The following is a 14,362-nucleotide window of genomic DNA, read 5'->3' on the forward strand; positions in this document are numbered from 1 at the left end:
GAAGAAATGAAAAAGAAAAACTAAAGGCACACTCAAGTCTGACTATTTAGACTGTTGTGACCATTGCTCAATCTGCTAAATTTTATATAGAAACAAAATATTTATACATTGTAGTTCCTCCTTAATAGCAATAAAAAAATTCTCTCTTTCTGCATGGCACATACAGACTTCTAGGGATGACAAAGGCAAAGAGATGCAGAGATTCTAAGATGGTATGTGGGCACAGAAGTAAAGAGTGGTATGCTGAGAAGGCAAGGGAATAATTATACCTGTTTTGCATATTTACAAGCTAATTTCCCACAATTTAAGTTTATTCTTTACATATTGTAATCTACTTTCTAGAAATACATGTGTGTGTATATGTTTTTGAAAAAATCTGAGTATCTAACTGCTCATTATGGCAAACGGCTTTCAGGTGATAACAGAGATACAAACTTGTATGAAGCTTATCATTTTGTACAGAGCTTCTCATCTTACATGTTCATTTATGATGGTGATGATGACTAACCTGGTCCATCTGATTTAGAAGGAAAACATCTGTTGTTCAAACTATGATTTTTGTAGAAATGCATAATTTTTAATAATGAGAAGGACTAAGGAAGACCTTTTTTTAATTTAAGGATAGCACCGTTAAGCCTTCATCAGTGGTATAATGATTATCAGGTACTTAGATTAATATTTGGAGTAAAATGATCTTTTTAAAGATTTATTTATATCTTAGAGAGAAAGAGAACCCCAAGCAGACTCCCCAGTGAGCGCAGAGCCTGACGCAGGGATCGATCCCATGACCCTGAGATCATGACCCAAGCCAAAACTAAGAATCGGATGCTCAACCGACTGACCCATGTAGGTACCCTACAGTAAAACAATCATCTGATTCAGAGGTACATTTGGTTGATTTTACAACCAGGGGCCAATGTTGCAACACTCTCATTTTTTATGAAGATTCTCACATGGACAACACAGAAGACTGTTCTACATTATTTAAATCTGGAAATAAGAGTATTCATACATTTACTATTTTTAACACATGTTACCAAGTGGACAGTCCATTTTTAAATATCATATCTTATGTTTTATATTGTACTTGTATAAGAGCTGATGAATTAAATTCATACTTTTACTTTTTAAATTGTGGCTATAAAGTATAATATTTAAGCCTGCTTTTCTGCCATTAGATCCATAAACTCCCCTTAGGAGTTAAAATTGACCAGCAGTCATTGAGCACACACATTCTTACACTTGGGTTTCTAGTTAATTACTAGAGAAATGCACCAACTATGGTCTTTCCTCAGCCTGGCTCCTTAGAAAGCGTATCAAATACAAACCGTCAGCTTGCAATTTTAACCTGGTGACCTAAAATTCCCAAGGACTGAAAACAAGTTGGCTCTTATCTAAGTAACAAAAGTTCAGGATGGGTCATCAGTGTTCCACTCATTTTTAAATGTTAGACAAAGAATCTTACCCCAAAAAACCCTAATTCAAGTAATAAACAACTTTTTTAAAAACTTCCATATTTTTCCTACTGAAACAATTTTTTCCAAAACAAAAGAAAAACTTCTTAGAACTCCAATCACTCTCTCCTTTGCTCTTGTGATCCAACCACACAGGTCATCTTACTGTTATTCCCAGTCGAGAAATGGCATGTGCTATTCTTATTCTGTAATAATTTTCATCGAGACAGCTCTTTCTTACTCATTTCAAGATGAGGTCACTTTAGAGAAGCCTTCTTCTCTGATCATATTATCTAATATTGTCCCCTCCACGTTCACTATCATACTATATCCTTTTTCTTTATGGTACTTGCCACTAAAAGAAAATACTTTTTCATATTTCAAAGTTACTTATCTGCTTTCTTCACCTGGATATAAGCCCTAAAGTTCTGTGACAGCATGGATCTTGCCTAGACTGTTCACAGCATAATTTATAACCATATATTGATAACATATACATGATATCAATAAATATTTAGCTTAGTAAGAATTAGCAGGATAATGTCAAGATCACTGGTAAAAAAAAAAAAATCCTTGAACTGTCACTGTAAAATGTTCACGGTGCTGCATCAACTCACAACCAACTGCCTTAGTCCAACTGGAAGGCATAGAAGCCAAGGGCAAGAAGTCATTAATCGATTCATTATTTTCAGAGACACTTCAAGAATCGTATCTTTCTACCTGGCCCTTTTTTTCAAAGATGAAGGAGAAACCAAAAACAAACAAACAAACATGAGGGACTTCATAGTCTGAAAAAGAAAATGTAGCAGTACCTACAAGTTAATTACCAACATTATCACATGTAAATCTTGTTCTGAATAAAGCATCTATCTATTAAACAGGAAGTAATAAAACATTTTTTACTTAAGACAAAGAACTAAAACCGAAGATCAGGAAACAAAATCTGAAATTCACCAGTCACAAAATGGGCACATCTCCACATTTTAAAAGAGTAAAAAGAAATGTCCAACTGATACATGTAAATGTCTCAATAATTTTTAGCCTGCTGGCAAAGTTCCAGAGAGAACCAAGTAATATCTGACAGAAACTATATATACTAGAATCAAAAAATATTTATAGCTCTCTAATACCTAAGAAAACAATTATGGACGGTAACAAAAAATGTGAAGTGTGTAAGTAAAAATAATGATCTTTAATTTAAAAGCTAAGACTTCTCTAAGGTATTTAAGCAGATACATTACATGCATACATAGGTGTTAGGATTTACCTGGCACTCCTGGAGAACAAGATCATGAGCTTAAATTCAACCTTGTATAGTAAAAAGCTGATAGTAAAAGGTGGACCACATAGGAAATGGTTTTCATCTCAAATGTATCAGCTTAACTAACTGGGCTAACCACTTGGATTTAGTCTAGAAATTTCTCGTTTGTAAAATTCAATTTTACTATCATGCATTTACTATATCATAAACCATATCAATACTGATACCACTATCTTCAGAATTTAGTAGAAGCATTTTCTCTCAGGAGAAACAATGAATAAAGAGAATATTTAAAAATTTTACAAAGTTTCAAACTTCTTTTTTTTTTTTTTTAAGATTTTATTTATTTATTTGACAGAGAGAAACACAGCGAGAGAGGGAACACAAGCAGGGGGGGGGTGTGAGAGGGAGAGGCAGGCTTCCCGCCAAGCAGGGAGCCCGATGCGGGGCTCGATCCCAGGACCCTGGGATCATGACCCGAGCCGAAGGCAGACGCTTAACGACTGAGCCACCCAGGCACCCCAAAGTTTCAAACTTCTTAAAACACTGCTTTCAAGCACTTCAAAAGCAACCATCATGCTAAATATAAATTAAACCTTTTCTATTTGTTAAAATACATTCCCTAAAAACTTCAGACAACTTAGGCCTTAAATAAACTTTGTCAGTTTATGGAATGCCTGAGTGTAAGTAATACAAAACATAATCTTTACAATGCAAATTCAACATTATCTTAGTCTGAGCTTTTACTACAATTTTTTCAATACTGCACCTGCTTATGATAATCAGTAGCACCACAGTCACCTTTACTGTAACAGTTCACAGGACAGAACAAAAAAGGTAAACTGTGACCCAAGGGGGAAAAGTCCTCAGACGGATCTGTTAAATTAAACATTACACAGTAGGGGGAGTAAACTATACCCAAGCAGAGGCTTAGAACATAGCCTGCAAATCAAATATTCTCTAGATGGGCAGGGATCACAGTGAGACCAGTCAAAGAATCTTCTCACTGAAAGCTACTTGGTTATCACCATGCAGCAGTGCCACCAGCTGTGGACTCTCTCAGTATCCCCAGCTCCTGGAGTGCAAGTCTTAGCCCAGAGTGGGCTCTGAAACATCACTGAATAAAATACAAAACAAACTTGGCAACAAGCATCAAGGTATAAGGAAATCCCTGTAGTAACTCTCTCTATACACACATTGTTTTTTAGTTTAAAAACACGACTATTTTAACATTCTAGACCAGGGACTGGCTTTTTCCTTATATGGCTCTGTGAGCCATAGTCTCTGGTGCAACTTCTTAATTACGCCATTACAGGATGGGTTCCAATAAAACCTTATAAAAAAATCAGGCAGCAGGCTGTATTTGGCCTATAGGCTGTAGTCTGCCAAACCGTGTTCTAAACAATAGTGAGGATACACTGCTCACCTAGTTATAATGATAATTATAACACATGCTAATGTGTTTTTCTCAAGAGGTCTGTCCATGTAATGTTTGCTTTCTCAGGAAAGAACATCACACAGAACAATGTAAGTAGGTCATAACAATGATGGGATGCTGTATAGGACTCATGGTGTTTTTTAACACCAGGATTTTACTCTTAAAATAACATCTAAATTGTTTCTCAACAAAGGATAATCCTCTACAACTCCACAGTTATCTGGATTTTAACATGAACTTTAGGGGAAGGAAAAAACCTTTAAGCAACTGCTACTACTGTACATCTCGCTTATGGGCAGGTCACAGAGTTCTCAGGAATTAAATTCTCAGCACAAAAATCTGGAAATAACCTGAAGACTTTGGGTCTTCTGTAGTTGAAGTACTCTTTTCTTTAGTATATGCTACATGTTCTAACCATGTTCCTAAATCTGGTAGTGCACAGAAGAGAATGATACCAGGAACTTAAAACAAAAAAACCCCACTATTCCCTGCCTCCATCTGAGAACAGGGCCTAGGATTCTGTATTTTTAAAAGATCTCATATAACTGGTATTACCCATGAGAATACCTGAGGTTCCCAATTAAAACACCCCAACTGAAATATAAAAAATCTTTTTTATAAAAACCTCAACTTCTAAGTTACAGATGCCAAGTGTGAATGAAATTTAATGAAAAAAAGTAGACATCAAAAAACTTTCTAAAATTTTAAATTTGCTCACAATAAAAACTAATGGCCAAAATTTGGATCTTTCTTTCTTTCTTTTTTTTTAAGGAAAATCATGTCCAAATTGTTTGATACCAGCATGGTTTCTAGGTGAGAGAAATGTGTTAAAATTACATCTGCTCCCATGAATCATCCAAGGGTGTTAGTTATATCACTGTGCATGTGCTGTGGCAGCAATCTTTTTCCAGGTAACATCTATGCTGTGTCAGGAAGATTTTTAAAACCAATATGTTAACTTGTAGCAGTTAAAAATAATAGTCAGTTGTAAGATAAACCAGGATGGCTTGTGACATACTATTAATATTCCTTTTTAAAAAATCATTACAACCTTAAAATAAAGATCAGAGTTAATTTATAAACCTAAAATTTGAAATTTATAAAGAATCAACTTCACAAATTTCTCAAAACCAGCACTGCACAGTCATATCACTATGGCTTTTGACAATCTTTTAAAAAGCTTTCTTCTGGCTAGATATTCCTCCTTTCTCTGTTTACTTCTTTCTTGCCTCCTCACCTTCCTCAAGGAACGTACTCCCCACAGTCCAGTTGCTGGCCTCTCCACATTGTTTTTCTTCACAACCTTAGTGACTTCTATGGCTTGAGCTAACACCTCCATGCAATTAAGTCCCAAATTACCATCTCTAATCCTAAACTATTTCACTCAAGTTTTCAAGTGCCTCCTGAAGATCTCCAAATGGATTATTATTAAAAACCATAGATCAACTGGGTGGCCTACAGAACCCTGGGAATGTCCACAAATTTTATGTAAAATGCTACATGTATGTGTACATGTGCCCTTTTCTAGAGATAATGGCAATAATTTTCAGTTTCTCAAATGTACATGCAACCCCAAAGACCATATAAACTCAGGTAAGTCATATACTAATAGTGTACCAGACTCTCTGGCATAAATACAGAGTGTATTTTTAAAAAGGAAAACAAAGTCCAGATTAAACTGTCTAGGGAAGGACTGCTAGTACAGTTAACTTTCCCAAGCAACAGATTCTATAAGCTGGCTAGCACCTTCTAATTCGGTGGATCAGCAAACTGCAGCTCAAGGCCAACTGTTTTTATAAAAAGTTTCACTGGAACACTGCCCTGCCTGTTCATTTACATACTGTCTACAGTTATACTTCTGTGCTACAAAGACAGAATAGTGACAAGAAGCTGTGTAGTCTGCATACCTAAAATATTTATTCTTTCATTCTTTAAGAAGTTTCACTGACCTCTGGTTTTCTAGATAATCCCTAAATTGATTTTTAAAAACCCACAAAAACACACAAAAAAACATAATCAAAAGAAAATCTATCTTCTAGTTTTATTTGTAAGCAATACCACAAACATGTATCAAGCACACATAACTATATTAACAAGAGAGTGTGATTTACCTGCCACTGCTAGGCTGCTGTGGAGAGTGTCTGGAATGATCAGAAGGCTCTGACCGTTGGTCAGGTGATCGTGACCGGCTGTGGCGGGGAGGTCTGTCATGTGATCGACCGGAATGATCTGATGCCAGTGACTGAATTTCTGAAATGTCTGTTAGGTAAAAGGGTGCTATTTATTTTCCCATGAAATGATTATAGTAAAACGTTAAGGTACTCCAATGATAACAGATATAAGCTACTAAATATAATTTCATATAAAATTGTTGTTTTAAGCATTAACTTTATCAATCACTGATAAAAATGGTGAGCTGCCTACAGAAAAAAAAAAAAAGTGACACCATCGATGGACCTTGAATGCATATGCTAAGTGAAATAAGTCAGAGAAAGACAAACACGAAACAAAACAGAACAACCACAAAAAAACCCACAAACCTACACAACCACCAAACTCATAGAAAGAGATCAGACTTGTGGTTACCAGGAGGGCAGGGGGAGGGGGGAAGGGGAATTAGAGGAAGGTGCAAACTTCCAGTTACAAAATAAATGAGCACCAGGGATGTAATGTACAACATGATGACTATAGCTAACAGTGCTTTATGGTATATAAAGTTGTTAAAGAGACTAGATTCTAAGAGTTCTCATCACAAGGAGAACTTTTTTCTTTTTATTTTATCTGTAGGGGAAGATAATAGACATTAACCAAATATACTACGGTAATTGTTTCACAATATACGTAAATCAAACCATCATGCTATCTATGTACCTTAAACTTCCACATTGATATATGGCGATTTTTTCTCAGTAAAACTAGAAAGTAACTAAAAGTAAACCCTCTACCCCCAGTATAAATATTTGTAATTCTTAGATTTTGAAGGTGTCTGGCTTGTAGAAAATTATTTCGCTCAAACGTATCAAATCTTCCTACAACTTTAATAGGGCACTTAAAGGGACTTTCCAAACAGAACTGTACTCACCATCTCTCTCAGAGGCATTAGCAGAGTGGATACTGTCAGAAAGATCAGGGACGTTCAATAGGGTAGCTCGTTCATCCCTCTGAACTACCATTTTTAACTTGCCTTTAGACCTTTCTATCAATGTCTTTGCATCTGTCAGTGACATATTTTCTGTCACAGTACCATTTATCTGCAATGGAAAAGAAACTAGGTTGAAAATAAATGACAAAAATATAAATGTTAACTTAATGTTATGAAACAGGAATATTTAAATTATCCTTGGCTTGCCGTAAGAAGCAAAATAGTCCCTTTATACTTTCCTGTATTATCAAAGTACTCCTCTTCCCTGAAATAATAAAATTTTAATATACTGTTGCTTTATCAGAAAACCCAAATTACTATCACTGAGCCTGTCACTTTCTATTGCTTATAAGCAAACTAACATTTCAATAATATTTAGGGCAGTCGTCAAAACACTTATTGTATAAGACTAGACATATCTACCTACAAAGTAGCTCCTACCAGTGAATGGTAATTCATTTGTAGCGATTAATCGCTCAGGATGACTCCATGCCTAAAGAAAAACATTAGTGTTGACATGTTAATAACAAACCGTTTTTGTCCATTAGAAATGGCAAGCCATCCAGTGCCCCAAACATAGATTTTTAATTTTTTTGGCAAAATTGCTTTGAACATGAGCAGAAGCATTATATGATTATACATTAGAATTTGTTTTTTATTTCAGTTTATTAAAATGTAAGAACAGGACTATACCTTTAATACAACATCGCCTTCTTGAATATTGCCATCTCTTGCTGCCAAACTATCTTGTGAAATTTCCTTTACAAATATATGGCTGGCCAATCGAAGACCATACTCTGTAAGAACATATTTAAATGTCTTTAGTGTAAAATGCTGAGACTTAGAGTTTAAAAGCATAATAGTAATCACCACATTGAGTTTTTGTTCTTTTTAAGATTTTATTTATTCATTTGACAGAGAAAGAGACAGCAAGAGAGGGAACACAAGCAGGGGGAGTGGGAGAGGGAGAAGCAGGCTTCACGCCAAGCAGGGAACCCGATGCTGGGCTCGATCCCAGGACCCCGGGATCAGGACCTGAGCTGAAGGCATATGCTTAATGACTGAGCCACCCAGGCGCCCCCACATTGAGTTTTTAAGTACAATCAATAACAAGAAATTATTCTTGGTTACCCTGTAAAGATGACATTTCCTCTAATCATCAAAGCAATGTGAAAGCAAAGGAAGTATGTGATTCAAGCGAAGACTGACAGACCTTATTCCCATTTTACTCAGAGAAAAAAGCCCTGAAGAGCAGACCATTTCTTTCTATGTTGTAATAATACACTAGCTTCTCAGAAGATTTAACGAATACAATTCTAAAAAGTGAACTGCTTGAGGCTGGAAAAGCTCTGGAAAGGTTGACAATTTTATTGATGACTTGTGTTACCAAGCATACACTGTTTTTGTTTTCCCCAATTTCCGATTCCATACACCTCTACACTGGAGAGACATATACAGAGCATTAGGACAGAAACTTTGTATTAGTGCAAACAAAGGCTTCAACTAGCTGTGCAGATACAGGCAGGAGTTATAAATGCCAATCCTTTCCTTTTAACACCAACCAAGTGTCCAAAAGTGAGGCAACATTAATTCTATCTATGGGTGAGGAAATGGCCAGAGTTGAGGAAGGTACCAGGAGAGTCCAGAAAACTGTCCAGGGACCTGCAAAACTGTAGAATTTTGTCTGTTTGTAAACTAGAACAATGACGACAACATAACACCAACAGTTTGAAAAGCACTGCTCCTGGTTCTCTCAGGAGAGAGAAAAGGACTGTGTCTTTCTGCATTAAGGAAAAGGGGGGAGACCCCCCAAAGAAAAACCCTCTTGGGGTTTTGTTTTTAATATGGGATGGGTAGCAGGTCAGCTAACTCAAGCTTCTATAAGTTAACTTAAGGCAAAGTTAAGGCAAATATACAAAGAGTGCTCACAAGCAGGAAAATCAGGGTAAAAAAAATAAAATGACTTTTGAGGGGATCTAGGCAGTCAAGTATATGTGCTTAATGGTTGTTATATCACAAAAGAATACAGTATTGATGACAAACCTGTCCTTATTTAAGATTAAAAAGTTACAGGGGTGGGGCGCCTGGGTGGCTCAGTCGTTAAGCATCTGCCTTTGGCTCAGGTCATGATCCCAGGGTCCTGGGATCGAGCCCCACATCGGGCTCCCTGCTAGGCGGGAAGCCTGCTTCTCCCTCTCCCACTTCCCCTGCTTGTGTTCCTTTTCTCGCTGTGTCTCTGTCAAATAAATTAATAAAATCTTAAAAAAAAAAAAAAAAAGTTACAGGGGCACCTGGGTGGCTCAGTCAGTTAAGTGTCTGCCTTCAGCTCAGGTCATGATCCCTGGGCCTGGGATGGAGCCCCGTGTCGGGCTCTCTGCTCAGTGGGGAGCCTGCTTCTTCCTCTCCCTCTGCCCCTGCTTGTGTTCTCTCTCTCCTTGTGTTCTCTCTCACTCTCAAATAAATGAAAAAATCTTTAAAACAAAAGATTAAATAAAGTTATAAATGACCAATACAGAGATGACTTCAAAATAATCCTCATATATGCATTTACTCCAAGTGTTTCCTTGAGTAAATATTAACTATGTGCCAGGCACTATGGATAAAAAGCAGCAAACGAAAGATAGTCCCTGCACTCTGGCAACTTCCACACAGTAGGGGCAAATATAAGTGTGAGAGGAGGTCAGATAAAGGCAATACAGGGTTCCGTGTCCAGTATGGAGTCCAAGAAGGTCTCTCTGAAGAAGAAATACTAAAGTAGAAATACTACTTTAGTAGTATAGATAAACCAGAAGGATGACTGTGTGTAGGTGGGGTGGGTGGTAGAGACAAGATGGTTAAAAACAAATGCATCTCTGTGAAGGTGTCTGCAGAACTGACTGGAAGGGATCCACAGACTAGTTTTTGAGACTCATTAAGTTCACTTAAGAGATGATGGTTGCTCACGAGACCAAAAAAAAAAAAACCAAACAAACCATAACTATTAGAGGATGTGAGGTAACTAAGGTATCATGTAAATGATGGCTGTGATAAACTTGATTGTGATCATTTTATAATATCAAACCATCATGTTTACATCTTAAATGTATAAAATTTTATACACAATGTCAATTACATCTCAACACAGCTGAAAGAAAAAAAGATTATGGTAGCTTGGATAAGGGTGTTGGCGGTGGAGAAAGGCAGAAGTGGGATGGCTATTTAAGCGTGGTATTCAGGAAGTTAGCATGTATTAACTGGGTATAGGGAAGTGAGGAAAATAGAGATGTTAAGGATAACTACCATGTTATCCATAACCGGCATGAGAAACTGGGTAGATGAGAATATATCAAACGAGTGACTTCATAAGAAACACAACAATTTTAAGAGGAAGATGTGAGTTTCATTCGAGATTTGTTGAGTTTGAGGGAGCTACATGAAACACTGAAGTGACTATGCCTAATGGTCAGCTGGCTCACAAAAGTACACAGACATGGACTGGAGAAATAAGGTTTGCCATTAGCAGCAGATAACTGAGGCAATGAGTAGATGAGACTGCGTAAAGAGGTTATGTTGAAGGAAAAAAGAGATTCTGGAACAGAAATCTACCTAAGGTTAGAGAGTAGGATGAGGAGAATGAAGTTGCAAAGGATACAAAAAGGAGGTGGGAGACCCAGAAGGACACAGTATTACCACCATTCTCTTGAAGCCGAGAGGAGACATAATTTCAAAACACAGGAAGTCGTGCTCACTTCAGCAGCACAGATGATAAAATATAGAAGTGGTCAATGCTATGTAAAATGGTACTGAAAAGGCAAGTAAAATAAAGACTGAAAATTTCTACTGAATTAGTATGAATGGTTTGGGGAGCAAGGTGAAACAGATATCAGGCCAGAGAGGGTTGGAAAATGAGTGGTAAAATGAAGTAGAAACAGCAGGGCTAGGCAGTGTGAGAAGTCCACTGCAGAGTAAGGTGGGGAGCAAGAACTAGAAAAAGGTATGTCAGGTGCCGGTAGAGCAGATCACAGTGAGCCCGCATGGTATTCTTAGAACACCACCATTTTACCAAAATGATCAGTCACAGATGCTTTCCAGCATTTGAGAGACATGTCCACAACAGGAAGATGCCACAGATTCATTCTTATCAAATCTGATTAACTAGGGGAGGCAGCTGGCTTCAGTTTCAAAAATTTTAAAGATGTCCTGCATTACGGAGAGATACCCTATCAGGGGGCTCCTTACCCTTAATCTCTTCATTTAAAAAGTATTCTGCCCCCCACCCCTCAAGCCTAAGATTTCTTCCCATGGTTATGCTACTACTGATCCTAACAGCTAGGTAAAACACTGAATTTTTTTTTTTTTTTGAATTTTTATGTATTTCTTTTTTTTTTTTATTCTTATGTTAATCCCCATACATTACATCATTAGTTTTAGATAAAACACTGAATTTGAGCTTAGTCACGGTATGACATTTGTTAGCATAATTTGCATTTGGCTATCCTAATCACAAGGAATCCAAAATCCAACTACTGGACAATTTATCTGAAGGACTATCTGCTACAACAAAATAATTCAAGAGAAAAGAGATGATTCCGAAAGCCTGCTAAACGGGACATGACTTACGGCAACAGGACATAACAATGAAGATAACAAAAAAGAACAAAAGCAAGGATAGGAAGGGATGGCAATTTTACTTCTTACCACAATTAGTGTAAACATTTTCATGCAAAAATGATAAACAAGTTGGTAGAGAATACCTTCATTTTTCCGGGATTTCACCAATGTGACTTTGGTGGGTTTGGCAGGCTGACTGGAGGCCACAGATCGCCTATCAGACCGTGGGGACAAACTCCTCTCTCTGCTTGCACTTCTATCCCTTGCCCAACTCTTCTCACTCCTTCTACTGACCAGACCGCCACGACTGCTTCTTGGGTCATGGACTTCCTCATCGTAACTATCTTCTTCATTCTCAGACACTGGTTCAGGATCAGGACGACTAACTGGTATCTGAACTTTCTTCTTCCTCCGAATGGTCTACAAATAAAGATTACAAAGAAGCTGACTGATTTCCATATACTTTCATTTCTAAGAGAAAGGAAAATTACAGTTTTCTGGTCCCTTATCAATTAATCTAATTATGTATCAGAGACACACAATACACAAAAAATTTTAACAGATTACTAGGAAATACATTTCCATAATGGTTGTGTTTTCTAAACAGATCTGGTTAAGAACCAAATCTGGAATAGTGAGGCAAATGAAGTCCTTAGTTACTTAATTCAGAAAAGATTTTCTAGGTATAATAATCACAAGCTTAAAGAAAAACTAGTAATTGTGGGTGGTTGAAATAAAGGATGGGGCACTGTACTCTAATACCATCAAATATACTGTAGTTGTTACCAAGCAAACTTGCAAGCCCAACTTGGCACCTTGAAATTTTCAAAATCCATCAATATCAAGGCCCATAACTGTCCTACTGAAACCCTTAACAGAGAAATTTACTGTACTTCCACACTAACATTCAACTTAGTAAAGTTGGAGCTAGTAACTCTGTTATATTTCACCAATACAAACTACTTTCGGTTTCTGTATCTCTCCAATTTATAATTTCTCATCTTGGTATAAATCCCATCTTCTGGCTTTCTTTCCTCAATGACTCTGATAAGTGGTTCAATTTTCCCTGTTCATTTATTTCCTTCACTTTCTGTAGGTTCAAGATCTACAAGCGATACCTTTTGATTGAGTGGCCTCTTAATCCCTGGACTGTGTGCACCTTGCCTTCTCACCCTGATACACCCTGGATCTCTTCAGAGATCTGTAAGATCTTCTTGGGTTAACACTCCTTGTCTCTACTTTTGATGCCTTGATCTACTTAAACTTTTCTATTCCCATCTTCTTTCCGATTCCTTTCTCATCTCTTCTCCCAGTCCATTAATTCCTTCCTGGTTTCACCTGCCTTCCTCCCAAGTTTTCGTGAAATGTCATGCTGTGATATTTAAATGACTTTCTCTTGACCTCTCAATCACCTGCCATGACAAACTCCAGTCCTGTATTATCTTCACCTTCAGACGGCTGCATTTCCACACTTTGCTGAGTAGGTCCTCCATAAATTCATCTTACTTGACAGAATTCTTTTGCTTGTTCAGTAATGCTTTCCTCTGCCTCTTGCCTCTCTATGGAATTTGCTAACACAGGTATTTCAAAACCATTCTCCAAGACCCCAATTGCTTAGCCTGACTTACAGAGATCAGTGCCACTTCACTTCCCCTACACTCCTACGTTTTTTTAGTATCTCATTTATTTAGTCTTCCTTCGGGGCTCAAAGACCAAGTTGATCCTCTTCCTGAATGAATGAAATCCTCCCATATGAGCTCTTATTCTTATCCTTACCCATCTCTAATACCTTCTTCACAATAACAACCCCTGAAGGTACTTATGACTTTCATCTCTCCCTCAAATTTCTCCTCTGCCTACTACTAATCTGCTAATTAATCTTCTATTCCTTTGTCTTGCTACATATTTCCAAGTTATCCTATCTCCTCCCTCTGTGGCTAATTTTCTTCAAAGGGCTGCTCTACACTTAATACTGCTCGCTGTTCCTTTCTACTACCAAGGGTGATCAGAGAAGGCCCTTCTGAGGAAACAACACTGAAGCTGAAGCAGCAGCAAGATGCCAACACATGACAAGAACAGACAGCTCAGTTCCCTGTTAGGAACTGAGAGAAGGCTGCCTGTCTTTCCACCCTCTGTGCCCCACAGCTCAGGCCCTTATCAAGTAACATTTACTGTAAAGCATTCTTAACTGACTCTCTGCATTTTAGTCTCACCTCTATTTCAATCTCCAACAAACTATTTTAGAAGTAATACTTTTGCAGTATTACTTTAAATCTTCAATTCCCCCCCCTAGCAACATACAAACAAAAACAGAGTAACCAGATGAGGGCCAGGAGCTTTCCATGTCTTCCTCTAAGAGAGCGCCTGCCACCTCTTTGGAAATTTACTGTACCTGAAACTACTCTCAATGTCCGATGTGCATTATGGTTATGACTGTGTATACTCATCTATCCTATTACGATTCAAGTTCCTTGGAG

General features: G+C 37.5%; 1 protein-coding gene across 3 annotated transcripts in view; it reads right to left on the reverse strand.

Annotated features, from left to right (window-relative positions):
• TJP1 (tight junction protein 1) overlaps positions 1-14,362 on the reverse strand; it is a 106,155-nt gene that overhangs the window by 43,763 nt on the left and 48,030 nt on the right. For all 3 annotated transcript variants that reach the window (XM_021680641.2, XM_021680639.2, XM_021680643.2), the window contains exons 5-8: positions 12,029-12,305; positions 7,989-8,092; positions 7,236-7,404; positions 6,265-6,412 (exon numbers count right to left, since the gene is read on the reverse strand). In XM_021680641.2, the coding sequence (XP_021536316.1) occupies positions 6,265-6,412; positions 7,236-7,404; positions 7,989-8,092; positions 12,029-12,305 (698 nt within the window). The remainder of the gene's footprint in view (positions 1-6,264; positions 6,413-7,235; positions 7,405-7,988; positions 8,093-12,028; positions 12,306-14,362) is intronic.

Source organism: Neomonachus schauinslandi, chromosome 9 (genome assembly GCF_002201575.2).
Source record: "Neomonachus schauinslandi chromosome 9, ASM220157v2, whole genome shotgun sequence".
Taxonomy (NCBI): domain Eukaryota; kingdom Metazoa; phylum Chordata; class Mammalia; order Carnivora; family Phocidae; genus Neomonachus; species Neomonachus schauinslandi.